The sequence below is a fragment of the Harpia harpyja genome, chromosome 4 (assembly GCF_026419915.1).
Source record: "Harpia harpyja isolate bHarHar1 chromosome 4, bHarHar1 primary haplotype, whole genome shotgun sequence".
Lineage (NCBI taxonomy): Eukaryota > Metazoa > Chordata > Aves > Accipitriformes > Accipitridae > Harpia > Harpia harpyja.
The window spans coordinates 59,504,214-59,532,163 of record NC_068943.1 but is presented as its reverse complement, the minus strand read 5'-3'; the positions used below and the strand labels follow the sequence as shown (position 1 = coordinate 59,532,163).

The 27,950-nt window shown below is 53.9% G+C and overlaps 3 protein-coding genes across 15 annotated transcripts in view; 2 read left to right on the top strand and 1 right to left on the bottom strand.

Moving 5' to 3' along the window:
• The window catches only part of EHBP1 (EH domain binding protein 1), a 231,446-nt gene extending 223,952 nt beyond the window's left edge, over nucleotides 1–7,494 (top strand). For all 12 annotated transcript variants that reach the window (XM_052784229.1, XM_052784239.1, XM_052784234.1 and 9 more), the window contains 3 exons: nucleotides 25–98; nucleotides 6,571–6,685; nucleotides 6,873–7,494. In XM_052784229.1, the coding sequence (XP_052640189.1) occupies nucleotides 25–98; nucleotides 6,571–6,685; nucleotides 6,873–6,963 (280 nt within the window). In that variant the 3' untranslated portion in view covers nucleotides 6,964–7,494. The remainder of the gene's footprint in view (nucleotides 1–24; nucleotides 99–6,570; nucleotides 6,686–6,872) is intronic.
• A 4,521-nt stretch (nucleotides 7,495–12,015) lies between these two features.
• OTX1 (orthodenticle homeobox 1) lies at nucleotides 12,016–15,113 on the top strand. Its single transcript, XM_052785665.1, has 3 exons — nucleotides 12,016–12,343; nucleotides 12,917–13,068; nucleotides 13,782–15,113. Exons 1-3 carry the CDS (start codon nucleotides 12,247–12,249, stop codon nucleotides 14,532–14,534), a joined length of 1,002 nt encoding a protein of 333 aa, XP_052641625.1. The 5' UTR covers nucleotides 12,016–12,246; the 3' UTR covers nucleotides 14,535–15,113.
• A 4,991-nt stretch (nucleotides 15,114–20,104) lies between these two features.
• WDPCP (WD repeat containing planar cell polarity effector) overlaps nucleotides 20,105–27,950 on the bottom strand; it is a 161,292-nt gene continuing 153,446 nt past the window's right edge. Inside the window, exons 18-19 of one of the 2 annotated variants that reach the window (XM_052784223.1) lie at nucleotides 27,399–27,427; nucleotides 20,105–21,121 (exon numbers count right to left, since the gene is read on the bottom strand). In XM_052784223.1, the coding sequence (XP_052640183.1) occupies nucleotides 21,071–21,121; nucleotides 27,399–27,427 (80 nt within the window). In that variant the 3' untranslated portion in view covers nucleotides 20,105–21,070. Of the gene's footprint in view, nucleotides 21,122–27,194; nucleotides 27,428–27,950 lie in introns of those variants that run through there. The other variant, XM_052784226.1, reaches the window with a different exon arrangement.

Sequence of the window (27,950 nt, the reverse complement as noted above, 5' to 3'; positions counted from 1 at the left end):
GATGAACTTTTGCAACTTGCCTAGGGAAAAAGAACATGACCTAGAAAGGCGCTACGAACTGCTGAACCGGGAGCTAAGAGCAATGCTTGCTATTGAAGGTAAGAACAATGCTGGGTACCGAGGGAAGGTAAGTGCTTGCTGCCCAAGGTGGCTACCTGAGAGTACCAAACATGGCTTTTCTGAAGCCCAGTTAAGAATTAATGCTGATACTTACATCATTGTAAGTGATAGCACACAGCAAATACGCTGGATCCATGATCCCGTTCTTAAGTTTTATTCAGCGGGGAAAAAAAAAAAAAGTCCAAGGTATGAGACAAAGAAATACGGTCTGTTTGGAATAAACTTTGAAAACTAAGTGATGAGGAAGTAAAGAATATTTGTCCGGGGTTTATTATTTTTTGTTGCAGTAATGCTCTTCTGGCTTTCTGCGGCATTGTGCTGCTTTCGGTGCTGCAGAAAATGGAAGGGGTGACCCACAGAAGAGCCTCCTTCCTTTTAGTGTTTCAGACCTGTTTTACAACAGTATCTCACTGGGAAAAAAAGTCGCATCGTTTTTGGTGGTAAAATACTACGTTTGCTAAGTAAATATTTCATTGCAAGCAACACCAGGATTAGTGCGATCCTTTGCACAGATTTTCTCCCTTCTCTGCAACTCTCCCGAGTTTAGTCACCTTACCTGAATGAAAACCCATGGGAAGATTGACACGCGGGATAAATGAAACAATTGCAACCTTTCCATAGGGCTTTCAAGTGAATTGTACAGTAATCCTGGGGATGATTCATAATAAAAAATAAACATCCAGATAGCTTAAACCATTGCTTGCATTATTTTCTTATTTAAATATCTTAAGTGTTTTCTAATGCTGCACCGCTTATACCTCTCAGTCACAAATGCTGTCTTATAGTTCAAAGATGTTTGCTTAAAAGTTAATCCTTTGGGCTCTGTAAAATGGACCTTTTGTCTAATCAATGCAAATTGATTTTGCTATTCTGTATTGACCTCTCAACCCTTTGACTGTCCATGGTAATTTCTTTCTTCACCTGATAAGGTACCTGATCCATAATAAATCAATTCTAATTAGTTTGGAGACTTCACTGGGAGCATAAGTTTGTAGGAAAAAAGCAGCAGGTTTCAGGTAGCTTTTTCATATCTCTCCGTCTGTGGTTATATTTTTTGCATAAGACTACATTCACTATGTTCTTGGAGAAACTTGAGTCATAAATAGATACACTGCTTTCTGCAAAGACAAGCCAGATTAGTTGGGAATCATACTAATGAAATATTTAAAACATAAAATACTCTAAAACCAGAGAGGAGCTAAGAGATACTGGATTTAAATCCAAAATTTCAATGTTTAATTGCCTCATATATGTTTTACTGTCTTGGAATGTCCTAGCAGCAGCCTTTGAATGTCTAGCAGCCTATGCCATTCACACATTGACTTCAACAAAAATCTGTCCTTTTTAAATTTCTTTTTGTAAGTTCAGAGAGGGATGCCAAAACCCAGGAAAGTCCTCTTTTTTTTCTTTTTTTTTTCTTTTTTTTGTGCTAGTGATGATATGGTAAACAGGGATTTAGGGAGAAAACAGAAGTGCTGGAGAATTTGGAGGGTTTGGGGTTTTTTTTATTTATACAACAGAGTCCGCATTTAGCATTTTAACCGTCAATAAAATTATTAGTCTGCTACAACTTTTAGCAGCTATCTGCTTTTAACTAAAAAACATATTAAAGGAGAAAGTCTCTCAAGAAAATGCCTGTGAAAACTCAAAATACACGTTTGTGACACCTCGCCTCTTGATGTGTGCGTCAGTGCTGTATCGCTTTCTGTGTCCGACATGCGGTGGGGTGCAAAGATGCACTTTTGGGGAAGCACCAGTAAAGCCATACCATTTATAATATGATTTCCCCAAAGAAGCATGGGCTGCCCAACTAGCCTGGTGCTGTCTGCTCTGAGGCCATTTAGCCGATTGCTAATAAGCGCTTGGGCTCCATGACAGAGTTGAAAAGACAGATCTCACTTTTACCAGCATCAATTCCAAACTTGAAATATATGAGCAGGAAAATATATATATATATAACAGGATGGGACTGGTTTGTTTGTCTAAAAGAAAGGCAGAACGCACCAACCCAAACTGGAACTTAAAAAAAAAAAGAAAAGTCTTTGAAAGGTGATAATTACTGTTTTGGTGAATTGCTCTAACTCTTCCACGCGTGACTGTGCTGTTTAAAAATCTATCAACCAATTTACTTAGCTAGTTGATGACAGGAAAAAAAAAAAAGAGAGCCTTGCAAAAGGTAGCAGCCTGCTGATCGCAGATAAAAGCAGTTTATTGGCGGCCAGCCTGCCCTGCCTGCGCAGGCAGCGTGTGGGCAGCGCTGGCGTCTGGAGGTGCTGACCGTTATAATGTTCAGTGATGTGGAGACAGTGTCCTCTTAGCCAACCACTAAAATGGAGGCATACACAGCTGAATAGCCTTTTGGAGTGTTCCGGCACTTCACGCGGAACACATGAATGACCGAGGGTGGTAAAAAAAGGCATACTCCCCCCCCCCCCGCCCCCGTTTAGCTGTAGAGATAAGAAAGAGAGAGTTAACGCGCTGCCTTCTTCCAGCTAGAAAGTGTTCCTCTCTTTCCACTGCCGAGACTGCTCTGACAGAGAAAGGCCTGAAATCCCTGCCTAATAGGCCAAAGAAAACACAGGTTACTGGGTTGGCTTTAACCTGCGCACATGGGCAGGCATTTTGGCTGGCTCTTTGGGAGCTGGCCGGCTCATGTAAACAAGGTGCTGCGGTTCAGAGCCTGATTTTTACCACGTCTGCGGCCGAGTAGTGGGATGCCTTCCTTGCAGCTACCTTTCCTCTCGCTCCGTTCTTTTTTTTTTTTTTTCATTTGAGATTTAATGCCTCCTTAGAAAAGATAAGTTAATTTTTGCACACCTTGGGGTGGTGTGTTCATTTTCTGCCCAAGAAATGGATCTTCTTTCGGATTTTGTACATCTTGATTTATTCTTGGCTTATAGTTTGAAGTGGGTGCTCTTCTAAAAGGATTTATGCATAGGTTCACTATTTTTGTAGTTATGGTTTATATGATAAGCTTTTTATATTTAAAATCAATATGTAATCCTGTGGAGGAGCTTATCCTCTAAAACCCCATTTGTAAATCTATTTTAGCTTTGTTACACCGCGCAGCCACAGTATTCCATAGATTGATTAGGTTCAGCAGCAGAATCCTATCAAATGGCCTGCTCTGATGATGATGCAAACTCTTTCAGGATTGCTAGTTGACTGGAACTAAAGATAAGACCTGACTGCAATCCCCCAATGTGCTCTTTACAAAACTAGTGTTAATTTTCATCAAAGTGCCGGGCTTATTTATTATAGTGGCGAGGTTGAAGGTTTTACTACGAGAACTTTCGACCATTTCTATTAAAGCATTTCTATGGGAACCGTCTGCCTGTTTGCTCAAAGTAATTATCAGTTTGAGCAGTGGGGGAAAAAAAAAGACAATATGAAGTCAATGAAGATGAATAATTGAAAACATTTCTACTTTAACGTGAATTTAGCAAACTCTGTCATTTTAAACTGGCCGTTGTGAGCGGTGGCACGGGGACTTTAGCTTTCAACACTTTTAGCTCATATACAGCCTCAGAGCTTAATCCTATTTTTGTCCAGAGTGTAGCTTTTATAACAGTATTATTCCGGAATCTTCAAATTAATCACAGCCCATATTGTAGCTTCCCAGAGCTGCAGTCAGCCTGGGTAACTATATGTGACAGGTGTTATAGGTAATCCTGGCTTAAAAGTCACAACAGGTAGGAATCCAACTTGAACACAGTTGCTTTTTTAAACATAGGGATGCTTCCCGAAACTGCTGCCCGGCAGTATTTTGCTGGATAAAACAAAATTGCTATGTAATCATATATAAAATGTTATTTAAATACTTTGCGCCGTTCCTCTTTTAACCAATTGCTACTTGACTGTATTTTGGGGGGGGGGGGGGGGGGGAGTCAGACTCCTTTTCTAGGAAACAAAGTAAAAATGCAAGGGAATATTTCTGCCAGCAAGTTTTCCTGTGGTGTATTTCAAACACTAATAATAAGCAAATGCAGAAACAAACAAAAAAAACAACCAGTTTTGTTCCATGAAGTCCTAATATGATGTTATTTACCCTACAGGGCTATAAGATGGGGCAACAAAAACCGTAGCTCTTCAGAAGGGACTTAACAGAGAAAAATAGTAGTGAAGGACTGAGCAAAACCTGTACCGAAGTATTTTGACTGACGTTTGCTGTTTCAAAAGCTAAAATTGCTGACGAAACTGGAGAACTAGGGGGTGAAGTAAAAACAAAAGAAAAAGGCTTTAAAAATAAGAGTTTTTCAACTAAGTGAAAACCATCAAAATTGCAAAATGATTAAATCGAATCCAGGTAGAGACGGGGTTTTTCGAGTCCCTTTTGATGTGCCCAGATGTGGTGGGGAGCCTGAGCAGCATGATTATCAGCAGAAGCAGGGGGAAAGTTAACCTGAAAGTTGGGGGCCACGTCTTGGGAGAGCAAACACACGTGAAATTCTCTGCCGTGTCTCTCTCCTCCTTTTCTGCCCAGCTCACCGCTGTTGCCCTTCGCAAGACGGTTTTGTCACGCCGAGATTGCATTGCGCATGCAGGGGCTTTATTTGCGTGGGTAAAACCCTCCGGTTTTGGGAAGCTCTGACTTGCAGAGGTGCAGAGCGGTGTGTTTTAAACGGGTCGAACTGAAGGAGCATTCCCCAAAAGGAGCAAAAGGGCAGGCAGCAGTGGAAATCAAGAGACCACCTTGAGAATTAGCACCTAAAAGGCTGCGACCCAAATTAAAGCAGCTTTGTCGCAGGAGAAATGGCTTACATTACCAGTAATTTCGGCTGGTAGCTTCAGTTCTAAGCTGTGTACACCTGGAAAATTATTTCCTTAGTAACGGTGGAGGGGAAGCAACACATTTAAAAAAGAAAAGAGAGGAAGAAAAGGAAAGCAAAAAAGGAAAGGAAAGAGAAAAAGGAAAAGAGAAAAAGGAAAAGAAGGAGGAAAAGAGAAAAAGGAAAAGAAGGAGAAAAACTCCTGGGAAGTTTCGGCAGTGCCCTGCCAGGCCGATGCAGCAGGAAGGGCTCTGGTGCCCCTGCACCGAATCCCTCCCTGTTTGCGAGACGCCGTTGCGTGTTTGCCTCTCCCAAGTGTGCCTGCACACGCGTGTCGGCGTGGGTCTTCCCCGTGTGTGTGCGGACCAGTAACTCGCTCGTGGGCCCGTGTGCCCAGGCAGAAGGTGAGGGCGCGATAAAGGCGGTTACACGTTCCTGCCTTTCTGCCGCTCTCCCAACCTTTATTGCATGATGATGCATCTAATTTTTAATTTGTAAATACAAGGCTGAATTCCCTCTAGCACCACTTGCTTTCATAAAGCTTCTGAGCAGTTTGCTGTCTTGAATAAATTTGGCTTTGGAGGGGGGTCAGGGGGATTTGAACCACCGCATTCTTGCGGGGTTTGTGAAGATTCACATGGTAACCGGTGGTGAGCATTGTTCGGGTTATCTGAATAAGCACCAGCCATGTGAGTTTTAACATGATCGCCCAGGGCAATGGAGAGAGCGGGGAGAAAGCCAAAAGGACTGTACCCTGTCTCCCCTTCGCCTTCGGGAAGCGCGGCCGAGGAGGAGGAGGAGACCGCCGGGCCGGTGGTGATGGCTTCTCCCGGTGGGGTTTGGTTTTGGGGTTGGTTTTTTTTTTTGGAGCCGGTGTCCTCTTTCCCTCCCGCTCCTCATTTGTCCTGCTATCTCCCTCATCATCTACTGCTCCTGCTTTTCATTGTTTACCTTCTTAATGAGGGAGGCGGGGAAGGCTGGGGCTTGACTGACAGCGCGACAAGCCCTTACGGTCTGGCTGGAGAGCCGGAGGCTGCGGGGCGGCCCCGGGGGGCTGCGGCGTGCGGGGCCGGGCCGGGCAAAATCCCCTTGGGAAAAGCGAGGCGGCTCCGTCCTCCGCCGCCTGCCAGCGCCGGCGGTGGCGGGGCCCCGCGATAGTACGTAGCAAGTGTATTTTTACTTCAAAGGGGAAAATGCTAATTGACTGATACCTGCTTTTAAAGTTACTGCGAAGCATATGGTGCCCAGTGTGAGATTCCTGCAGCTGCTAAGAGCGAGCGAGGAATTAGCAAAGAAGAGCCGGGTTGCAGGGAAACGGACTTTCCTCCGAGGAGGGGAAACTCGGTAAATGTCCGTGCCCGTCCAGGAAACACAGTCGTGGGAGAAAAAAACAACAAAACAAAAACCAAAAAAACACCCCAAAAACAAACCACCACAAAACAAAACAAAAACCCCAAACGACCCCAAAGTCGCTGCTGAGCTCCCCCGAGCCAAGTGGGCAGGGAGGCAAAAGGCCGGCGGGCTGCGCTTGTCCCCGCGGGAGCTCCCGCTGGGGAGAGCGGCAGCGGGCCGGGCCGGGCCGGGCCGGGTCAGGTGTCCCCGCCGCCTCGGCCCGGGTCCTGGCGCGGCTGGCTGCGCCCCGGCGTCTCACCGGCGGTTTGGTTTTGTTTTTCTCTCGCAGACTGGCAGAAGACGGAGGCGCAGAAGAGGCGGGAGCAGCTTTTGCTGGACGAACTCGTTATTCTCGTTAACAAACGGGACGCGCTGGTCAGGGACCTGGACGCCCAGGAGAAGCAGTGAGTCTGGGCGAAGGGGCGGGGGGGGGGGGGTCCCCGCCGAGCCGCCGCGGCCCCCACGGAAAGTTTGGGCCAAGTCCGCGGGTGCCGTGGCCGTGGCGGAGCTCGGCGCGGCCGCGGAGGAGAGCGGGGCGGGCGCGCATCCCGCGCAGTCCCTCACCGCGCCTCCCGCCGCCTCTTTCCGCAGGGCCGAGGAAGAGGACGAGCATTTGGAGAGGACCCTCGAGCAAAACAAAGGCAAGATGGCCAAGAAGGAAGAGAAATGCGTCCTCCAGTGAGCGGCCTTCCCGCAGCGGTGGCGAAATCGCAGCGCGGCTCTTTCTTACGTTTTTAAAATGCCGACGTGAGGACTGGAAAGAAAAAAAAAAACAAAGATGTTTTAAAAAAAAATTTAAACTTTTTTCCATTTTCTTAGGCGAGATCTAGGCTGCGCTGGGCCCCGCTCTGTTGTTTTTTAGTTTCCATTCCAGCGAACTCGCGTTGTACCATGGTTTCCTTGTGGGCTCAGCTCTCCTGCCGAAAGGGTTTGAAATGAAATCGCCGAGAGCTCGGGAGTGCGGGTGATGCCGGAGATGTGCGGAAGGAGCAGAAGAAACAAAGTCTGTCCCGGTTTCTGTAGCTGGAGGAGGGCTGAGTTTTGAAATAAATACGTTTTTGTCGTAATAGGATTAGAGAGGGGGATATAGGAAAAAAAAAATCATTGGGAATGGTTTCATCTAGTCCTGCCATATGTAATACTTAATAAGCTACCTACATTTTATAGTTAGGTCGGATCCACCCCAGTTATTATTAAAAATGTGCTGTATTTACCAGTGTTTTATTTCAGCGGTTTTACATTTCCCCGGGAGCAGAGTTGAGCTGCTCTGGTTTACTCGGGGGTTTCTGCCCCAGAGTCAGGGCAAAGCCCGGGGAGCGGCGCCCGGCCCGGCCCGGAGCAGCGCGGCCGTTCCCACCCGCATCCCCCCGCGGGCCCGGGCCGCGCCGCCGCTCCGCGTTATTTATTGCGCCCGGGCCGCGTGTCCCCCGCCCCGTCCGTGTGCCCCCACGCGTGTCCCGCTCTCGCATCGTCCCTTCGTGGAGCTCGTCTCGTTTATTTATTACAATACCGAGTCATATATAAGATTTTCAATAAAAGCCGAATCTTTCTTACCGTAACTGCCGCTTTCCTCTTTACCTGGGAAACTCCCTCCCTCCTCCCTCCCTCCGCCGGCCGGGGAGGGGGCGCGGGGGCCGGGAAGGGCCCGACCCGGGGCCGGGCGGGAGGGGGGGCAGTGGGCAGCGGGGCTCGGCTGTCCCGGCCGCCGCCGCTTCGCCAACGCAACGAAACCCACCAGAGGGAAAAGTTTTTCGTTTGTTTTTAATAAAACGCAAGTCGGGGAGGGGGAGGTAAAACTTTTCCCTGCGGGGCCGATGCCGCCCGCCGGCCGGCGTGGGGGGTGCGCGCCCAAAGCCCCGCCGCGGCCGCAGCCGCGCAAGAAGCGCGCCCGCGGGGAGCTGAGCGGGCGGCGGGGCCGGATGGAGCCCAAACCCCGCGGGGGGACGCGGCTGCCGTCCCGGGAGGGGACAACGCGCCCCCTCCCGCCATCGCCGGCGGCTCCGGCTGCAACTGCGACCTCCCGCTCCCACCGAAAAAAAATAAAATATCCCGGGTGGAGAGGGGAAGCGCACGGCCTCGCGCGAGCGGCCGCCGGTGCCCGTGGGCTGTGCCGGCCCGGGGCCGGGGAGCCGGGGGCTGCCCCGGTGCCCGCCGGTGGGTTTGGCCCCGCGCGAAGTTGAGGAGGATGCGCGGAGCGCCCCGCCGCCAGGAGGGCCGGGGTGGCGGCCGGCCGGCCGGCGAGGCCGTGCCCCTCCGCCCTCTCCCAAAAACACGGGGGGGGGGGGGGCGGGGAGAGGCGCTCCGAGGGCTCCGCGGCCGCGGAGGGCGGCGGAGGCTGGGGATAGGAGAGGGCGGCAAAGCCCGCGGCGCTGCCTGCCCGGCCGGCACCGACGGCTGCTGAGCCCCGAAGCCTGGGGCTGTCCCCGGGGGGCGAGGGGGGGCCGCGGGCGCGCATCCACCCCCCCGGGGGACCGGTGCTTTTCTGTCTTTTAATGCGAAAAAAGTAACTCAGCCCCCGGGTTGCGGGAAAAATAAGTGCGTGTTTGTGTGTGTGTGTGTCCCGCCTCCCGCTCGGGAACCGGCCGCTAGAGCCACCCCCCCTAGCCCCGTGGCCGGCCCGAGCTGCCCGAGCTGCCCCTGCCCTTCCCCGCCGCAGGGGCCGGGGGGACGCGCAGCCCGGCCCCCTGCCCGCCCGCAGCCCCCGCCCGGCCGCTGACCTTACCTGGGCGCAGCGGGGAGGGCGCAGGCTCCGTCTGGTGGGGGGGGGGTCGGAGAGAGCCGGGACCGTCACCTCGGGGGGGCGGCGAGCCCCGCGCCCGCTCTGCCCGCAGCCCCCGGCCGAGCCTGCGGGGAGACGCCCGCAATTGGGGATTGGCAACCGCCGTGGTTGGGGGGGGGGGGGGTTGGAGGGGGCGCAGATACCCCCTGGTGTGTGTGTTTCGGGGGGGCAGCCCCCGGGGGGGCGACTGGTGCCCGCCAGGACCGGGGCTGTCCCGGAGGGGCGAAGTGATGGGAAGGCGGCGGGGGGAGCGCAGCCCGGCCCGGGAACTGCCCCGGCGGGACCGGGGCAAAACGGGGGCTGGAGGGGGGAGGGGGAACTGCCCCCCCAAACCCTTCCTCCTCCGTCCTCCTCCTCCCTTTGCTTTTTTGTGAATGGGCCGCGGCGCCTTTGTTGCGGGGAGAAGTGCCCGTGTCGCTGACTTCTGTGGGCGAGCGGAGGAGCTTGTAAACCTCCTTTTCTCTCCCTGCCTCGGCCCATCGTCTCCCTCTCGCCCGGGAAAAAGAGGGGAAAAGAAGGAAAAAAAAAAATAAAGGCGGGGGGGGGGGGAGGAAAACCGCGCTTTGGTCGGGGCCGGCGGGCAGCGCCTTTGAACATTAGCTCGCTTTCAGCTCCGGCTGCAATTAGAGGGAGTTGATTTGGGGAGACCAACAAAAGCCGCGCACCGGAGCCCTCGTTAGAGGTCCGGGACCACTCCGCCGCCCGCGCGGCTGCCGCGCCCCGCTCCGCGCCCCCCCGCGCCCCGACCCCGCCGCTCCGCGCCCGCCCCGCGCCGCTTCGCGCCCGCCGCCGCTGCGGGCAACGAGTCGGGCTGCGCGGAGCGGCGCGGAGCGGCGCGGCGTGGTGGGTCCCGTTCCCCCCAGCGCCCCCCGCCGCCCCTCTCCCCGGCCGCCCCCGCCCGCTCGCCCCCCGCGGCGCGGAGCAGCCCCTGACTTCAGGACACGCGGGGAAAGGTGCGGCCGCTGCTTTTTTATTATTATTTTAAAGCACAAAGTTTGGGCGAGCCTCCAGACACCGGAGGGGGGCCGGGAGCCCGCTCCCCCCGGCTCCCCCCCGCCCCACCACACCGCCTCCCCCTCCAGGAGCGCCCTCCGCGCCGGCGCAGGCGGCTGCCGAAACTTTTCCGCGCTTCCCTCGGACGGCGGGGCCGCGGAGCGGGGCAGGGGGCTGGCCTGGGGACGGGACAGGACGGGACGGGCAGAGCTGCGCGGGCGCGGAGCGGCTCCCCCCCCACAACTTCTCTGACGATTCCCACCCCTCCATCCCCCTCGGCGGAGGTTGCGCCGGGGGCCGTGCGCGCCCACCCCCTCTCCCCCCCCCCCGACTCCGCCGGCCGGCTCTCCGCGCCGCCGGGGCCGGGTGCGCGGGGAAGCGCGGAGCGGCGCGGGGCGGGGGGGGCGGGGGGGTGGGGGGGGGCGCGGAGGGAGCCGGCGCCCTGCGCTGCCATTGCCCGGGCGGCTGTCAGTCAGGCGGGGAGCGGCCGGGGATTGGCGCCGGGCTGGTTACGCAGATGCTTTGCGCGCACATACAAGGGTAGGGCCGGGGGTAGGTGATCAATCCTCATCAGGGCCGCGGCTCCATCGCCCCGACAGCGCGGGCCGCCGGCAAGGTAACGCGGGGCGCCCCGACAAGTCGGGGGTGCGCGGCTCGGCTTCGGGCATCGCCCCCCCCTTCCTCCTTCCCCCCCCCGGGCCCCCTCCCCAGCCCGCCTCTCACCTGCCTGACCCCCCCCGCCCGCCCGCCCGCCCGCCCCCTCCGCGCAGCCCCCGCCCGCTCCGCCCTGCCCTGCGCGCAGCCCCCCGCCGCGGCGGTGGCTCCGCAGGTGGCCGCGCAGGTGAGGCGGGCGGGGGCGGCGGGGACCGCGCTCCCCGACGGGGCGGGCGGCGGCGGCGGACGGAGCGGGCCCGCGGCACCCGCACCCGGGGTGCGTGTGCGTGCGGGGGGTGGGCACGACCGGGCCGGGGTTGGCCCGGGATTTTCCTCTTTCTCTCTTCTTTTTTTTCCCCCTGTATTTCCCCCTTTTTCTCCCCTCTCGCCGCCCGGGACGGTCCCGTTCCGCCGCGCTCCCCGGCAAAGTTATGCAACGCTGGCTCACGGCGCTGCCGCCGGGCCCCGGCCCGCCGGGGGGTGCCCCTCACCAAAACCTACCAGCCCCGCGGGCCGGGGTGCCGCCGATGCCCCCCCGGTGGTAGTGATGAGAGGGGTCCCGGCCTCGGCAGCGGGGGCCGCCCCCGGGGCTCGGCGGTGCCGCCCGGGTCTCGCCGCCCCTTCCTCCCCTCCGCGGTTATCTGCGGCTTTTTGCCACCCAGCCCGGCCGCTGCCTTCCGCGCCGGCGGCCGCCGAATCCCGTGTGTGTGTGTGTGTCCCCGGCCCCCGCCCCCGGCCCGGCTCTGCCGGAGCCCCCCCGGCCCCGGCCCGGCCCGGGCTGCCGGCGCCGGGTGCCCGCGCTCTCCCTTTTCCTTTCCCCTTTTTTAACTCTTATCCATTTCTAATTAAAACGTCCCCGTCTGCTCGGTTTTACATTAATTATCCTTCCCTCCTCTGGTATCTCCTTTTGATTCCTAATCCAATTATCTTTTTAAATAATTGCTTTATCTCTCCCCATCGCCGGGCACTGTTGCCTCGCGGCACTTGCACGCAATTCGCCTTCGTTTAAAATAAAACAATAATAATAAAATGTACAGTTAAAGGCCGCCTGCCCGGCGGCCCCGCGCCGGGGTGTCCGCAGCCCCGCGGCCGCCAAGCCCCCCGGGCGCCCCTCGGCAGGACTCGGGGCGGCTGGACCCCTAACCCGCTTCTCTCCGCTCTCTCCCCAGGCACTCCGGCCTCGCCTCTGCGCGGGGAAGAAATCCACCTTTTTGTTTCCCGATCCTCGTTGCCGTTTTAATTTTTTTTTCTTTTCTTTTTTTTTTTTTTGCCTCCCTTTGCCTGCGATCGCTTGAGGACCTCACGGCGGGACGGAACGAAAAAACTCCTTTTACGCTGATTTTGTGCTCTGTTTTTTAATTGTTGTTGGCTTCTAATTTTTTTGCCTCCTGTTTGGGGTTTTTTTGGGGGTTCTTTTTGTTGAGGCTTTTTTTTTTTTTTTTTTTTACTCCTTTCCCCCCCTTCCCACCCCATACATTTGATTTGATTTGATTTGTTTATTTCTGTGGGACTTTGGAGGAAACCTGCCCAGCTTCTAGCATGATGTCTTACCTTAAACAGCCCCCTTACGGCATGAACGGGCTGGGGCTGACGGGCCCCGCCATGGACCTGCTGCATCCCTCCGTGGGGTACCCGGGTGAGTGCCCCGCGCCGCGGCCCCCTCCCCATCCCTGCCATCACCCACCCGCGCCCCGGTAGGTGCCTGCCCAGGAGCAAGCGGGGGGAAAAAGCTCTGTCCCAGGTGGGTTTGGAGGAACCCGTGGGGCCGTGCTGTTTGGGGTGGGCTACGGGGTGGGTGCCCCCGTTTGTCCACACCCCTGGCTGGGGGGAGCGGGGTGGGGGGACAGCGCCAGCCCCAGCTGAATTTCCCCCCCGGCCCCGGGGCTTCTTCGTTCCCGCGCAGATTTTTAAGGATAAAAAAGCTTTTAAAAAAAAAAAAAGTAGATTTATTTCGACTCAACGAAATCTCTCCATTCCTCCCACCGGGGCTGGGCCAGACCCTTTCCCAGCCCCATGCTGCTCCCCCTGCCCACAGCGGGACAGGGTCCGGCCCGGGCGGGCAGTGCCTGACTGCTGTGGGGCTGGGGCGAGCGGGGAGCACCGCTGCTCTTTGGGGCTGGGGGGGGGATGTTTCTCAGGCCCCTGTGCCAGGGGTGCCGGGAGGTGCGGGGGGACCCTGCGTGACTGGCGTGGCGGTGCTCGCCCCCAGCCACCCCACGGAAGCAGAGGCGGGAGCGCACCACCTTCACCCGCTCGCAGCTGGATGTGCTGGAGGCACTCTTCGCCAAGACCCGCTACCCTGACATCTTCATGCGGGAGGAGGTGGCCCTGAAGATCAACCTGCCCGAATCCCGAGTTCAGGTACCGGACCTGTGCAGGGGGGTTGATCCCGCACCGCTGTGGGTTGGGGGGATGCGGGGGCACCCCGGCTCGGCTGGCGCCACTCGGACCCGGCCCTCCATCCATGCTCATCCCTGTTTCCTCGGGGCTGGGATGCGCGTGGGCTCCCGGCCACTTGTCCGTCCCGCCGTGGGGACATCAGGCGAAGGGGGGCTTTTATTTTTCTTCTTTATCCTCTTTCATTAATTTTATTTTTATTAATATTTTTCTGTCCCTTTCCACCTGCCCCAGGGCATAGCAGCCCCACTAGCCGGGGATTTCCCAGGGGTGTTCCCTCTGGCACTGCTCCCCGGATGATGATGCCCAGAGGGGTGGGATATGCAGGCAGCACCCCACGCAGGATCTGTCCCCCAAACCCATGTTTTGTCACTGCGCCGGGGACATGCGTGAGCTGAGACACCCCAGCCACTGGCCCTGGGCATCCTTGCTTGGGGTGGGATGCAGGGTGGCCCGGGTGCCAGGTGGGGCAGGTTTTTTTACGGTGTGCGGGGGTGTGTGGTGCTAATGGCTGGGCGTGGGTGCTGGGAGAACTGGTGCCGGGGTGAGGTTGGTTGGGTGCTCCCGCGGTGAGGAGGGGTGGTGGGACGAGCGGAAGGGCTTTGGGGCCCTCGCTCGCCCTGCCGTCCCTCCTCGCCCCGCTGCTCATCCCCCTGCACACCATTTTCTCGCTCCAGGTCTGGTTCAAGAACCGCCGTGCCAAGTGCCGGCAGCAGCAGCAGAGCGGCAGCGGGGCCAAGAGCCGTCCGGCCAAGAAGAAATCCTCGCCGGCTCGCGAGAGCTCGGGTTCGGAGAGCAGCGGGCAGTTCACGCCGCCGGCAGCGGCCTCCAGCTCAGCCTCTTCTTCCTCCTCCAGCTCAGCCTCGTCGGCCCCGGCGGGCGCCCCGGCTTCTCTCAGCACCCCGGCGTCGTCCATCTGGAGCCCGGCTTCCATCTCTCCTGGCGCGGCACCGGCAGGTGTGACGGTGCCTGAGCCCCTGCCGCCGGCTGCTGCGTCCTGCATGCAACGGGCCGGCCCCGCTGCCGCTGCCGCCTCCGCCAGCTACCCCGTCTCCTACGGCCAAGGCGGGGGGTACGGGCAGGGTTACCCCGCGCCGCCCTCCTCGTCCTATTTTGGGGGCGTGGATTGCAGCTCCTACCTGGCGCCCATGCACTCCCACCACCATCCTCACCAGCTCAGCCCCATGGGGCCCTCCTCCGTGCCCGGCCACCACCACCACCACCCGCTGAGCCAGAGCTCGGGCCACCACCACCATCACCACCACCACCACCACCATCAGGGTTACGGCGGCACCGGGCTGCCCTTCAACTCCTCCGACTGCCTGGACTACAAGGAGCCTGCCGCCGCCGCCTCCTGGAAGCTCAACTTCAACTCCCCTGACTGCCTCGACTACAAGGACCAGGCGTCCTGGCGCTTCCAGGTCTTGTGAGGGGCCGACCACCATTCCCCCAAGTCGCCACGTACCCCCCGCCCAGGGTCTCCCTGCCGCCTCTCAGGCAGGACTCTGGCTCCGGCTCTTCCTCCTCCTCCTCCTCCTCCTCCTCCCCCCTATTCGTTAGCAATGGCGATGCCCCAGGGAGGGGTCCTGCCACCCCCATCTCTACTGACTGATATTTATTTGCTTCCTGCACCCCTCCAGTGGGTTTATTATAATTATTATTTTTTTAAACACAACAGAAGAGGAGTTTAAAAAAAAAAAAAAAAAAAAAAAAGAGCCTAGCGTCCCCCCTGCTGCCCCCCCGGGCAGAGGCGCAGGCTGGCTCCTGCCCTGCCGGTGCCCCCTCCACTTCTTGCGGGGTGCCTCACCCCCCACCCCGGGTGCAGGAGCCCCCGGCTTGCCGGTCCTGTACAGCCTCTTGCTGCTGGGAGCGGCGGGAACGATGTAAATACTAGGTCCGTTCCAGTGACCGTGATTATTTTTAGTTGATGCTGTTGGGTTGGCATTTATCTAGAGTCTAACATGGAACAGAACTTTAAAAAAAAAAAAATTTTTTTATTTTAATTTTCTTCCCTAAAAACGAATCTCTCCCCGTCTCGCGTCCTCTGTCCGTCCTCCGCGCAAGCTCGGTCTCGCCGTCCTAGGGCTGGGGGGTGGGCAGCAGCCCAGGGGGGTGCCCAGAGGGGAGGCAAAGGGGGAGGGAAGTGCTGCCCAGCTGATCCGCAACCTGCAGACCAAAAAAACCAAAACTTTTGGAAAAAATTAAAAAAAAGAATAAAAAGGAAAGAAAAAAAAGCAGAAAAAAAAGTTTTGGTTTATTTTTGGGGGGGAGGATTGCAGGGGGAAGCAGCTCTGCTTTGGGGTTGGGGGGCATGACTTTTTGGGGGTGTGTTTTTTGGTTTGGTGGGTTTTTTGTTTTTTGGTTTTTTTTTTTAGTCCCTTCTGCCGGTTGGTGTGTTTTTGTGGGTCCGGGCTGCAGCCCTGTGTGCCTGGCTGCCTTAACTGACCCAGGCTGGTGCTTTCCAGCAGCTTTGCCCCGCAGGGGGAGAGGGACCGTGTACGTGTGATTTTTGATGCCGTAACCCCACGCTTACCCCTTCAACTGTAAGGCAACCCCCCCCTCCTTTCCCCCACCCCAATAAAATCCAAACTAATAAACGCGGTGGTGTTCTGTCCTCCTTCCTCTCCCCCTGCCTCCTCTTCCCCAGGAAACTTCCTTGGGAGGAGCGAGGCACTGGGAAATACTTCCTGGGGGTTACTGGCAGGATGGGGGGGGGTTGATGAGTTCACGAATGCTCTGGAGGGGGGGGACCCACTGCCGCCTCTGTGGGTGTGGGCTGGGGACCTGCTTTTATGTTAATTGACACTCTTAATTGGTTACTGATTTATTGCTGCACCGCAGTGCCAGTGGGACCCATGGGATGGGCAAACGCTGTCTGAAACAGCAACACCCCCCCCCACCTGGTGAGGCAGCCCCACAGACTCCGGACCAACGGGTGGTGGTGGGGTGCAAGGGCCACTCAGACATAAAGCCACGCAGACAGACCTGTGCCCCACTGTGCAGGCAGGTGCTGGTCAGGATGCTCGGCACCCATCCGTGCTTCCAGCCCTGGCTCCCAGCGTTTCCCTCCTCAGCCGCTGCTGGTTACGAGCCAGCCGGGGAAGGGGCGATCAATTATTTCTCATGACAATCTCCCCCTCTTTTTTTTTTTTTTTTTTTTTCCCCCAGACCTTCCCCGCAGTTGTTGGAGGCTGCCCACTGGTGCTGGGGCCGTTCCCACTCCCACAGGACTGGGGCCAAGGGGACCCGCTGCTGCCCTGCTTGTGCCATTGATGCACTGGTGGGGGCATCCCCAAATTCCCATCTTCTTCCCTGTGATCTTGCAGCACTGCCCACTGCAGCCGGGAGCTCTGGGGCTGTGCCGTATGGCCCCCATCCCTGGGGTCCCCAGGCACCCCTGGGGCAGCGGAGACCATGGGGGGGGGCGAGAGGTGTTGAGGCACTGGCATGCTCCGCGCAGCCACTTTGGGGAAGGTTTGCATCCTGGTAGGGTGCAAATGGGGCTGGCAACGTGCTGCCACAGCTGCTGGGAAATGGGCTGTGGTGGGAAAACCAGCAGGGTCAGCCCCAGGTACCACTGGCTCAAGCCCTGTGCATCCTTCCAGGGTCACGGCCACAGCACAGCCCCGAGGTGGGGGGGGGGTGATGGCCTCCAGCACCCGCATGGTGCAGCAGGGAGCCATGGGAGGGGATGGGTGCAGCTGAGTTGATTTTAGGGGATTTTTTTTCTTTAAACAGTTCTTCTCCTTGTCTCCTTCAGTGCATATATATATATATATACACACACACACACACACACACATACATATATTTAAGTATTTTTAAATACATCTATCCATATAAAATAATTGTTCTCTTCTGCAAGTACTAATAAAGCACTCATCACACCGAAGGGTGGCTGTACAGGCAGTTTGAGGGAGGACCATGCATGCTGGGTCTGGGTGCTACCAGCCTGTGCATCCCGAAGCCCTTCTTTTAAAGGGAAAAAGTTATCACAGCCCTCCTGGAGCTGTAAAAAAAAAAAAAAAAAAAATCTGTGCTGGGCACGAAGTGAACCGAAGTTGGCCTCCCAGAGTTAGTGACCACATGAGCAACAAGAGACAGCAAACGTATAACACCCCCCCCGCTTCATCTTCTGTAAACAAAAATTACACACACTTCATCTGCCTTAAAAATTGTGTTTCACTGTAACTCAGTAAATCAGCGATGCTGAGAGACACAGCCAGGATGGGAGCTGAATTTTGGGTTTGGTGACATGGTCCTAAACCTCTTCATCCAGCACCCCACAGTGTGGCTGGGCCTGGGGGCTGCTTTGGGGTTTGGGTGCTCGTGTCCCCTAGGGGAATCCCCCCCCTATTTGGCCACCCAGCAGCACCTGGTGCCACAGCCCAGTGGCTTCTCCAGCATCCCCCACACCACAGTTCGGGCATTTTTCTTGTCCTGCTCGTGCAGACCTGGAGCACGGCAGCGGGGCCGGTCGCTGAGCTCAGCTGGCGGTAGGGGCGCAGAGGAGACCGATTCCAGATCACATCAAATAATGGCTTTGCCCTCAATGCCTGGCTTCTTTTTTTTTTTTTTGTTTTTTTTTGTTGCATTTCTCCCAGCCTTGGTGCTTCTTTGAAGGTCGACGAGCACGACTACAAGCGGGAACAGCCGGTTTGCTGGAAAACAACTAAAATTGCTTATATTTTTTCTTATATCGGGTAGAACCCCCTGGAAAAACAGCAGGGTGACTAACGAGCGCAATGCCTGCCTGCGAGCCGAGCGTGGTCAGGCCTCGTCCTCCCTCCACCATCTGTGGGTCGGTGCCAGCAGCGTGGGCGAGACGCAACTTGTGCCCGTTGGTGGGCGAGCGTGGGCCGGGGAGGGTCGTGCCCGGGTTTGGGGGGGGGGCCTAGCACCCCTCCTGTTTTGCTAGCAGCATGCCTGCACTGCTGGGGCTTGGGCGGCTGAGCAAACGTCTCCCACCGTGGGCTTCCCCGAGGCTCGAACAGGCGCTGCCATCCCGAGCACAAGTCTTGGCAGGTAAAGCGGCACGCCGCGGCGGCACTCGCTGTCTGGTGCCCGGCTCCAGGAGCAGGCGCCGGCAGGATCGGGGGGCTTTTTTGGGCAGCCCAGCTGTGAAACAGCCACCTGGGAGTCTCGGGTGCCTCACGTCCCAAGTGAGAAGGCTGTTGGGTGCATGGCTATGATTAGTATTATGTATTTTTAAATAGCATTTGCTGCTGGATCATGGTGCTGCACTAAGCACACCAGCAGCCCAGGGGCTGGTGCCACGGTGCCAAGATGCTGATTTACCCACCACAAGCCCAGTGAAGCTCCTGTCTCTTGTCCCAGAGCCGGCAGCTGCCTCCGCACGTGGGTGCCCGCTCCAAAGGCACGTGGTGCTTTCCTGCCTGTAAGTCAAGGGCCAGGATTTGGGAGTGGGGAAGAGGGGCAAAGGGGGAGAATACTACCTAGCTTGGGCTGTTGTTAGTTTTTATAATTGGTGCTTCGCGGACCTGAAATAATTTATGATCTATTTGCTGTTATCAGAGTATTTGCTCTGAGTAGAGTCCCTGCTTGGAAAGCTTTGCTTTTAAACCTTCCGCATGTGGTCGGGAGCTGTGACAGGTGATGATTTGACCGCCCTTAGTGGTACCCCGGCCATGCAGAGGTGGGCAGAGGCTGGGCAGGGCTCCTGCTGGCTGGAGTGGCCGACTGCCGGTGCGGGTGCAGGATGTGCTTTGAGGATGCAGTGTTATGGCCGAGCATGAATTAAATTATTAAAAATTTATAAATTATAAGTTTCAGGAGATGTACCCACTAACACAACTTACTGCAGTTATTTTGTAGACAGCCTTTCTGGCAGGGCACAAAGAAAACAGATGATTACAGCTGAATAAGGAACCATTGCACCCGACCATTTGTGGTTTTCACTGTGCTGACCTCTACATTAGCCAGTCACTGCTAATTCATGCACTTTGAGTAGCAATTAATGCACATAAAATCCCACATTGGTTCCAAACCTGTTTTGGATTTGTCAATAAAAACCTGCCGGTGTAACTCCCAGCCAAGGAACCTGCTATACTGGAGAGCTCTTCTTTCATGTCGTATGGCCGAGCACAAAAAGCTGCAGGGAAGGAGGAGGGTGAAAATGGTCAGAGGGCTGAAGCCTAAAGGAAAACATATGCCGGTTTCTAGTTAAACCCCTATTCAACACTTTTTTTTTTTCCAGGACAGACAGGACTTTTCCAAGAAAGCCATGAGGATTTTTTTTTATGAAAAACTGCAATTTTAGGAAACAGCATTCTGGATCTTATATACATTTCTAGTATCACTTCCTGTATATTTTTAAGCTGAAATCCTCTTAGCATGCAAAGTAAATAGATTATGATATACTGAAGGATTAAGAATCACTGTCTGGTGTCAGATTAATCCCTCATATAGACCATCACTTGTACTGACAGAAATATGGCTGCAATTCAGCAAAATAGCTGTATGGCGAAGCAACGCATGGCAGCATCTTATGCAGAACAAGCGTGCGATCGCCGCGGTCTGTTGTTGCGCTGTGTGCATTTCAGAAATTAAATTTAAATCTATAGGACAATAAAGGTGCGCTCCCCTCGAAGTGCTGCGCAAAGCACAGCCATTACAGGCACAGCTCTGCGTGGGGAGGCAATGCAGCAGCCTGCTCTGTTTCAAAGCTCTCTTTATTAATTTTTCCCTGTTGAGTGTACAAAACCCTATGCATTGCAGCCCATTTGCTCCCTTCAACCTGCAAAGCAAAAAGTCTCCTTTGAACATATTCATGGAAAGGTGCCGATTTGGATAAAGTGCTGAAATGGGTTGGGAGTTCTTCTGGTGCAATCAAAATCGCCTGTCGTGCAGCAGAAATTTAGCAGGATTTTGGCTTGTAGGGGACAATGGCTGACCAACAGTAAGCACAAATATTTCGTTTGGGTAAATGCAGAATTTTTGTTAATAAAATACTTCTAATAGCTTGTGGTTTTGTTTTTTTTTTTACATTGTGCTTTTATTTTCAGTCCATTCATCGTACAGATTTGTTCGTTGTACAAAACTGATTTCAAGAAGCTTGCCGGTTTTGGGTGCAATGGCTTTGGAACCACCCAATGCGCCCCAGAAAGCTCAAGCTTAACCCATGCACATGCCTATGATAGAGTACAAAAATCTGTGTCCATACATGCTGCGCCCAATCAAATGGGGGGAAGAAAGACCTGCGACGATGCTCACCCCTCTCTTCACCGTCAGAAAAAACCTAGAGGGCTGAAACAGGTTACGTTACCTTCTCAGTGCATTTTCTCTTCGTGGTTAGAGGAGGCAGATTAAAATCTGGACTCCAATGGAATGATGTTTAAGAGGCTCCGAGTCTTTTTTTCAAGGCAAAATAATGGTTATTCAACTAAGATGATATATCTAGATATGAAAATTGAGAGCATTCTTCGAAAAATGCTGCCGACTGTGAAAGGCTGCTCTTTCACAGAGGTATCCTGAGTGAAGATTTTATCTGCTGGTATCTCAATAGGACAGTTTTCAGAGCCTTAAGTGGAAATTCAAATCTGCCTCCAAGTGAAGATTGTTAAAATATATAATGCATAGAGAATTACAGACTTTCTCCTGAGAAGTTTATGGATTCATCCAAGACCTCCACCCCCCAAATTTTTCAGCATTGGATTTGTACAGCAAATGGGGATCCCCAATTACTTGCTTTTTTGAAGTCTTTGAATGACACGATGAAAATGTCACCAAATTGTCCTCCATAAGCAGACATGGGGCAGTTTGTGCATGGACACATTCGTGCTAACTCAGAAATAATTCGGAGGTCTAAGGGCAGCCTATTTTCTAAGCCTGGTGTTTTGTCTTCTTCTAGTGGTCGGATCCAGGGCTGGCTGGAAGTTTGCTGAAAGACCTTCTGTGAACTTCACCACCTCTGTGAGGTTTCCCCTACTTCGCTTTAGCAGTTCAGTCACACCAGCCCGAAGTGCACAACCTTGAGAGACCCACTGTCTCCAGTCTCCTGCGGGGGGAAAGACAGGCAGGATCAGGCAGGCTGCAGGGACAGGCAACGAAGGATGGAAACATGGGTATCGGAAACACCATCCCAACCCAGGGAGAAGAGACAATTGCAGACACTCTCCCCATGTGGCCTCGGAATGGAGGATGCAGCCCAAAAGTGGTGGAGGCTGCCTTGTGGTTCAAGGTAAGGCACCTCTCCCCCTTTTTTAAGCCCCTTTGCAACCTCCCTCCCCTGCTGCTCTTGGGGAAACCAGGGGCTGCAGCTCCAGCGACCGCTCTTGGTGTCCTCTGCGGTGGATATGGGGTTGGGACGCAAGGGGCTGGGAGCCGAGGCTCCGCGTGCCTTTGAGCCCCTTCCCCGGCACCTAGAAGCTTATGGGCAAAAGTGAAACTTTAGATTTTTGTTACCTTCTAATTAAAACGTACTGTGAACACCACAAGGCTGGGTTAATGCCAGCGGGTAGCAAGCCAGGTTTTCAAAGTTACGTGGGGATAGCATTTTGCATTCCCCACACAAAGCATGACACGTGATTTAAGCACAAATTCGTGTTCCTCTTCCTGCGCTCGGTGCCTGTGCAGGGTGGAAACTCCAGCCCTCTGGTTTTGCGAAGGACTTGAGGATGGGGAGATGTGCCACAAATAGAGGTTATTTCATAACGCAGGCTAGCGTGCCTGCGAAATGCATGAAATACTTTGCCTTGGAAAGTGCTGTAGTCTAGTGAGTCATTGCTTGCTTTTGAATTACAGATGAGTAGCCAGCCTTTCACGATGCAAAGAAAAAACTAGGTGTGGAGCTGAAAACAAAGGGAAACGTGTGTTTGTCCTGTCTCAGAGGGCAAGACATGCTGGCTGGCGTGGGAAGTGGGGTGGGCTCGGCCCCAGGAGGTGGCTGTCAGGGCTGTGTCAGGCTGCGGGAGTGCTGGCGCAGGCAGACAGGACTCGCTGCTCCTTGACTGCAGGAAAAAGGAAAAAAAAATTACCCTAACAACTCTTGCAGCTTCATAAGGAACCTTTACAGAGCAGCAGCTCCATCTCATGGCATGTGCATTTCACCACAGAGATAAAGCTCACCCTCTGAAACAGCATTCCTGTGTACAACCTCCCTACCTCAGCACGGAGGGAGCAGTAACAGTGTGATGGCTCAAAAGGAGCGCTCTGTGGACATCGAGTTTTGTTTCCAGCCCAGTGCTTGGCACTTCCTTTGCAGGGAGATAGCGGGAGGTGTCTCTGCCACAGTCTGACCCCCTGTTCATTCTCGGAGGTGTTTTGAAGATTATGAGAATGCGTCCCCAACGGCCCATCTGAACCAACGCTTGCATCCCAGACCCCACAGGGTTATTCCAGTGCTGAAAACTCAAGGCACGGTTTCGCCGCCGAGACTGCTGCTTAGGCAGGTGTCTTCAAGGAGGTTATGAGCTGCCTTAGTCAGTAGCAGCCCTCATGGGGGGGCTGTGTGTACGTGCCTTGGGTTTTGGGTGGCTGCAAGCTTTCTGTGGGCTCTCCTTGCTCTCCAAATGGCACTTGTTGGAGGCTCCAAAAAATATGAAAGATTTTTTTTGCAGGGGAGCCACAGCAGTAAAGCTTTGAGGTGCAGCAGCAGCTGAAGGTAAGGGGTGGCTCTCTTTTCCCTAGAGCTGTGTCAGTGCCCGATGCAGAGGGGTTTCTGCTGGTGCTTGCTGTGGAGACCGAGGGAATAGGTGGGAAGGTGAAGGCAGGCTGGAGGAAAAAAGCCTCATGTTTGACCATTTAGAGTTCAAAGCTGTTTGGGTAGGTCCCTGTTGCTCAAGGCTCAGGGTCCTGAGTGCATCAGATAGATACCTGACCCAGGTTCTTAGATTCATGATTTGTGCCTCTGTCTGGGGAGAGGTTAACAAGAACTCTCATCCCACACCAACCCAGCTCTGTAGACCTACCTAGTTGCTTTTTTTTTTTAATACTTTTTAAAAAACCTATTTGCAAACCTCTCTGGTCACACCACAGCAGACTTGGCGGTGTCGCGCGGGAAGTCTGTGATGTGGCATCAAGCTTGTAAAGGTGTTTAATGTTAATCAAAGACTGAAGAGCGATAATGACTGGAACCCTCTTCTGACATCTGCATCTTTTCTGATGTAGCACCCTGGCAATAAAAGCAGCTGTAATAATTTGACAAGAGTTGATTTTCATAGCACAGGAAGAGGGCTGTCCAGGAACAGGGGAAGCCAGCACTGCAGTGCTGCTGCCTATGGTAATGAGCAGCTAGTCATCCAGAGAAGGGAAACATGAATATCCTGACAGGAGAGCATCCACTTGTGCCCTGGAGAGTTCGGATCGTGGGGCTTTGCATGGTAATGATGTGGTCCCACTCTGGCAGGCAAAGGGAAGAGCGGTATGGGAAGGCACACCCTGTAACTGAAAAGCCACTAAGCCATCTTGGACCTGCAGGGATAGCAGTGGATGGAGGCAGTGGTTTGCTTGGTCTCCCCAGGTCTGAGGCAGAACAGAGGATCCCTTTAGTCTCCTGGAGCAGGAAATACAGAGAAACCTCTTCCCTGTGCTGCCATATCACTCCCAGGAGGCTATGCTTTTTCTCCTGGGGATTATTCTCAAGGGCATGATGAAGGTGGGAAAGGATGAGAGTGGGAGAGAGAGGAATAAATGGAAGAGCCATGGGGAAGTATTTTAAACACCTGTTTGTTCAGATGGAGACTGCCTGATTCCAGGCTGCAGGAATGGCTGTGTGGAAGGACATGCCTGTTGTTAGGAACCATAGGTACTGCTCCCTTTCACTGGAAATGCCTTGTTTCCCTTGGATAGCATCATAGCAGACCTTTATGGCCGATAGGTATTTAGCTGAGTGATAATACATTAAAACAACCATTTGGTAGCCATAAGGCACCACTGGCTTCAGCATATCAAATTGCCATAAATAAGATCAGTCTCCAGTCCAGAAAGGAGAGAGCAGTTGAGATTCACATTTTCCAAAGGGTCTTGTTTGTACCGAGGTTGGTGATCAGGGTGTTTGGAGACTTAGTTTTGCTTATCTAAGGCTGGGTGCTGCTAAATAGAGACTTTTTGAACCAACCTACATAGTTTGCTCAAGATTATCAAATCCCAGAATAACACAGGCCAGGAGGGACCTCTGGAGATCACCCTGCTCAAAGCAGCAAGAGTAGGCTGGGTCTTGAGCAGCATGGCCCTCGAGGCTACCCTCATCCCATTTCCAGCCTTTCCTGGAAGACAGGACTGAACATGAACACCAAATCCTGACCCCACCAACTACTGCAGATGGGATGCACGCTTCTCATCTGCTTCGCCCCTGTTGCTTGAAGAGCCGTACCCAAACGAGCCACACACAGGGCAAGAAAAGCTGCAGCTTATCCTCGCTCCTCCGGCAACTACCTACGTTGTCCCCACCTTCGTCCCCAGTGATGGGATCCTCTGGCCAGAGCTGATCCCAAACCAGTTTGGCAAAGCCACGTAGTCTGCATTTGTCCTACCTGCGAGATGAGATGGCCACAGCAGCCCTCGCCCACCATCACCCATACACCAAGGGGCTGCAGTGGGGAACACGTGCCCTGTGCTAACATAAGGCCACTGGCACTGCTGGGGGGGACGCCGGCGGCCCCCGCGGTAGCACAGTCTTGCGTCTAAGCCACCTTTTACATGCTGTAGGGCTAATGCTTTCCTCTAGAAAACAAATCTTGTTCAACTACTTGAGCGTTGTTTGGCTGTGTGACAGCCAGCTGCTCTGGCAGGTGACTGGGAACATTTTGTTGCATGATCTTTACAGTTTCAGGGAGGAGAAGCTTCCTCATAGCTGAGAGTGGCAGCGAGCAAGGAAGACTCGTGTTATGATGCACCTGCAAAAGATAGGGTCTGTGTCAGATACATCCCCACTGAAGCCTCCATGGCCATTTGCACTGGGGATAGGTCACTTCTGGCTCCAGCCTTCCACCAACAAACTGGCAGAGCGGGGCAAAGCAAATCCTCCATCTCACAGCTGCAGAGATCTTCCTGCAGAATTGACTGTGCAAGAAGGGCTGGGTTTTGGGTGTGCTTCCCTTGCGTGGCACCAAGCCCGGTATTGTGAGGGCTCCCTCTGAAGCAATGTGCGGGAAGTGGTGGTGGAGGGATGCCAGCCCGGGGGAGCAGAAGGGTGAAAGTGGGACCTCAGGGACAGGCTGTCCATCAAACGCTGGCACTGATGCAGCAGGCTTGTGGTGGTGTCCAGGTGTAGAGCTGGCTGAAGGTGGGTTTGAGCTGGATTTGGGATGGGTTGAACTAAAGCCAGAGGTCAGTCCAGCTAGAAGGAGCTACTCTGATTTGCGGGGTGCTGGTTCCTGCATTGGTACCCAACTGCTGCAAGACTTCTGAATTTCCACATGCCATTAAAAGTCAGGACAGAACAGTGTTGGAAATGTATTCCCAGAAATGCAAAGTTAGTGCGTGGATGGTTTTTCTACTAAAAAAAAACCTGGTGTGCACAACAGGCTCCCCCTTACCCAGAAAGTCATTTGCCTCTGCAGTCCAAGCACACATCAGAGCTGCTGCCTGCCTTCCCTCGGTCCCGTGAGAACCAGAGCAGCTCAGTGAGGATGGAGGTGCCCCATTTTCCTGTGCACAAGCAGCTCTGTGATGTGTGGTGAAATCAGGGCACCTCCACTGGGGTCGCAGAGGTCACACTTTGACCCACCAGCTTTTAGCAATGGTGACCACTCAGCTGCAGTAACTTATTGGAACCAAAGGATGCTTTAACTGCTCCCTTGTGTAAGTAAGTCCTTAATGATGTGATGGCAAAGCTTTCTCCTCTGTTTCACTCTCATTATACAGCCTGTATGTTTGCGCTTGTGGATTTTATTGTGATAGTCCAGAGCTTTCAAAAGAACTTCTCAGTTTATTAATTCAACTGCTTATGTGAGGGCAAGGAGCATCTTACATGTAGCTCAGGGAAGGAGCAGTTAACTGCTGAATAATCCAGCTGCAAACCCAGGAGTCCCACCAATGTCTCCAGACAGTCACTGCTGCTATATTTTACTTTACTCTGTATCCTGAGGCCAGCAAAGCCATCAAAAGGCTGCTGGGGACATCCTTTGAGTACAGGGATTTCCCGCCAGTGCGACCCCAGCAAGGCGAACTCTGTCACCTGCTCCCCAGCCTTTCCCCATCCTCCACCCAGTGAAAATGTGCAGGGGCCCGCAGAAGGCTCAGAGGTGGGACTGGCGCGTGTTGTTCTCCAATGCTTTGGGACTGGTAGAACAGCTCTTGGAGCACGATTTTACTTGGCACGGGCTGGTTTTGTAATGAAAGAAATAAATAAGTGCCATCCTGCTCTGCTGGGAGGTTGAAGCATTTCCTTTCCTTTTTTTTTTTTTTTAATGATCTGTTTGTACCAAGGCCAAACATTGAATACGTCGGCCTCAAAATAAAAGTTTCAACAAGAACTGTAATTGGGAGGAGGCTAAAATACAGGCATTCTTGTGCTTTCATCCATGCTGCTGCGAGACAGCTTTTATTTAGTTTAGTTTTATTTTATTTTATTTTATTTTATTTTTTCCTTTAAAGTAGAACTGAAGGAGCGCGTTGGTGCTGCACGCTGCTGACTCATCAGCTCTGCAGACAAGATTGCCCTATGTATATGCTCTATACGCACCCCCACCAACACCTAACCACCTGGGGCACCAAACTAGGCTGAGAAGGAATGTCCCTACAGGAGATGGGGGTAGCTGAAGGATCTGGAGGACGGGGTAGGGTGTCCCTGCCCACATGGAGGTCTTTTCCTCCTCTCCTGCCCCAGCGAGCTTCTCGCGGGCTGGAAGTGCGCAAGCGCCTGAGCCAGCTCAGCAGAGGGAGGAGGACATAGGACTGGAGGCTGGCGGTGGGGGAGGGGATGGTCCACCTTTTTTGGCAGCACCTTGCAGTTAAATCAGCTTAAAGCGATCATGAAACCATAGGGTAGTATTTCACTCCTCTTTACTGTGGTCTCACTCTTGAAAGTGCCAATACGAGCGCCGGCTAGTTTGTGTAAGATGAATGTGGATAGAGGACAATAAGTTCTTTCTTAGGTCCCATCCAACAGGCATTGGATAATAATAATTTTTGACTTTTATGCACTGTGCTCAATTCAAAGCTGCAGACGAAGCCCTGCTCTAGCAGGGTGTTATAGGAGCATTTCTACCAATTTCAGCAAGAGCCCTGCAGGCAGACAGCTTGCAGGGACAGGCTTGGGGAGTTTCAGGAAGCTGCAAAATAGAGTAAATAATAATAAGCAGAAATAAAAAAATAAATCAGAAATGGGTTACCTGCTCTGAAGGAACTGTTCTCAAATTTCCTTTAAAAAAAAGAGAAGATCACCATGTTATTTACACTCCGTTTAACTTGCTGAAAAACCCAAACAAACAATGGTATGGTATTAGGTAACTCTTTCACTTTTTTGATGGGACACAGCTATTTTATATCCTGTTATTCAATGGATGAATTAAAATATTTAATATATTGCTTATTCAAGTCTATACATGTAGGATATGTGTATTCCCTCAAACACTATACCAAGTTAAAGCAATCATGATTTTTGCAGATAGGGCCCTGTGGAGACGCGAGGCCAGCGATGGATTGGGGTTCCCACATCATCCCAGCTCGGTGGGGAACTGTTGCAGGCGTGGGATGAGCACGTTGTGACAGAGCTGTGGCTGCAGCACACCTCTCTACCTGCAGCGGGGTAGCTGCAGGGTGGTGGAACTCACTACAGGCTGCCTGCCTGAGTGCTCGTCTTGTGTCTCAGGAGGGTTTTGTAGCCCGTATGCTGTCAGGTTGCTGCTGGAGGTGCTTGAGGATGAGGCTTCGTGTTACAGCTT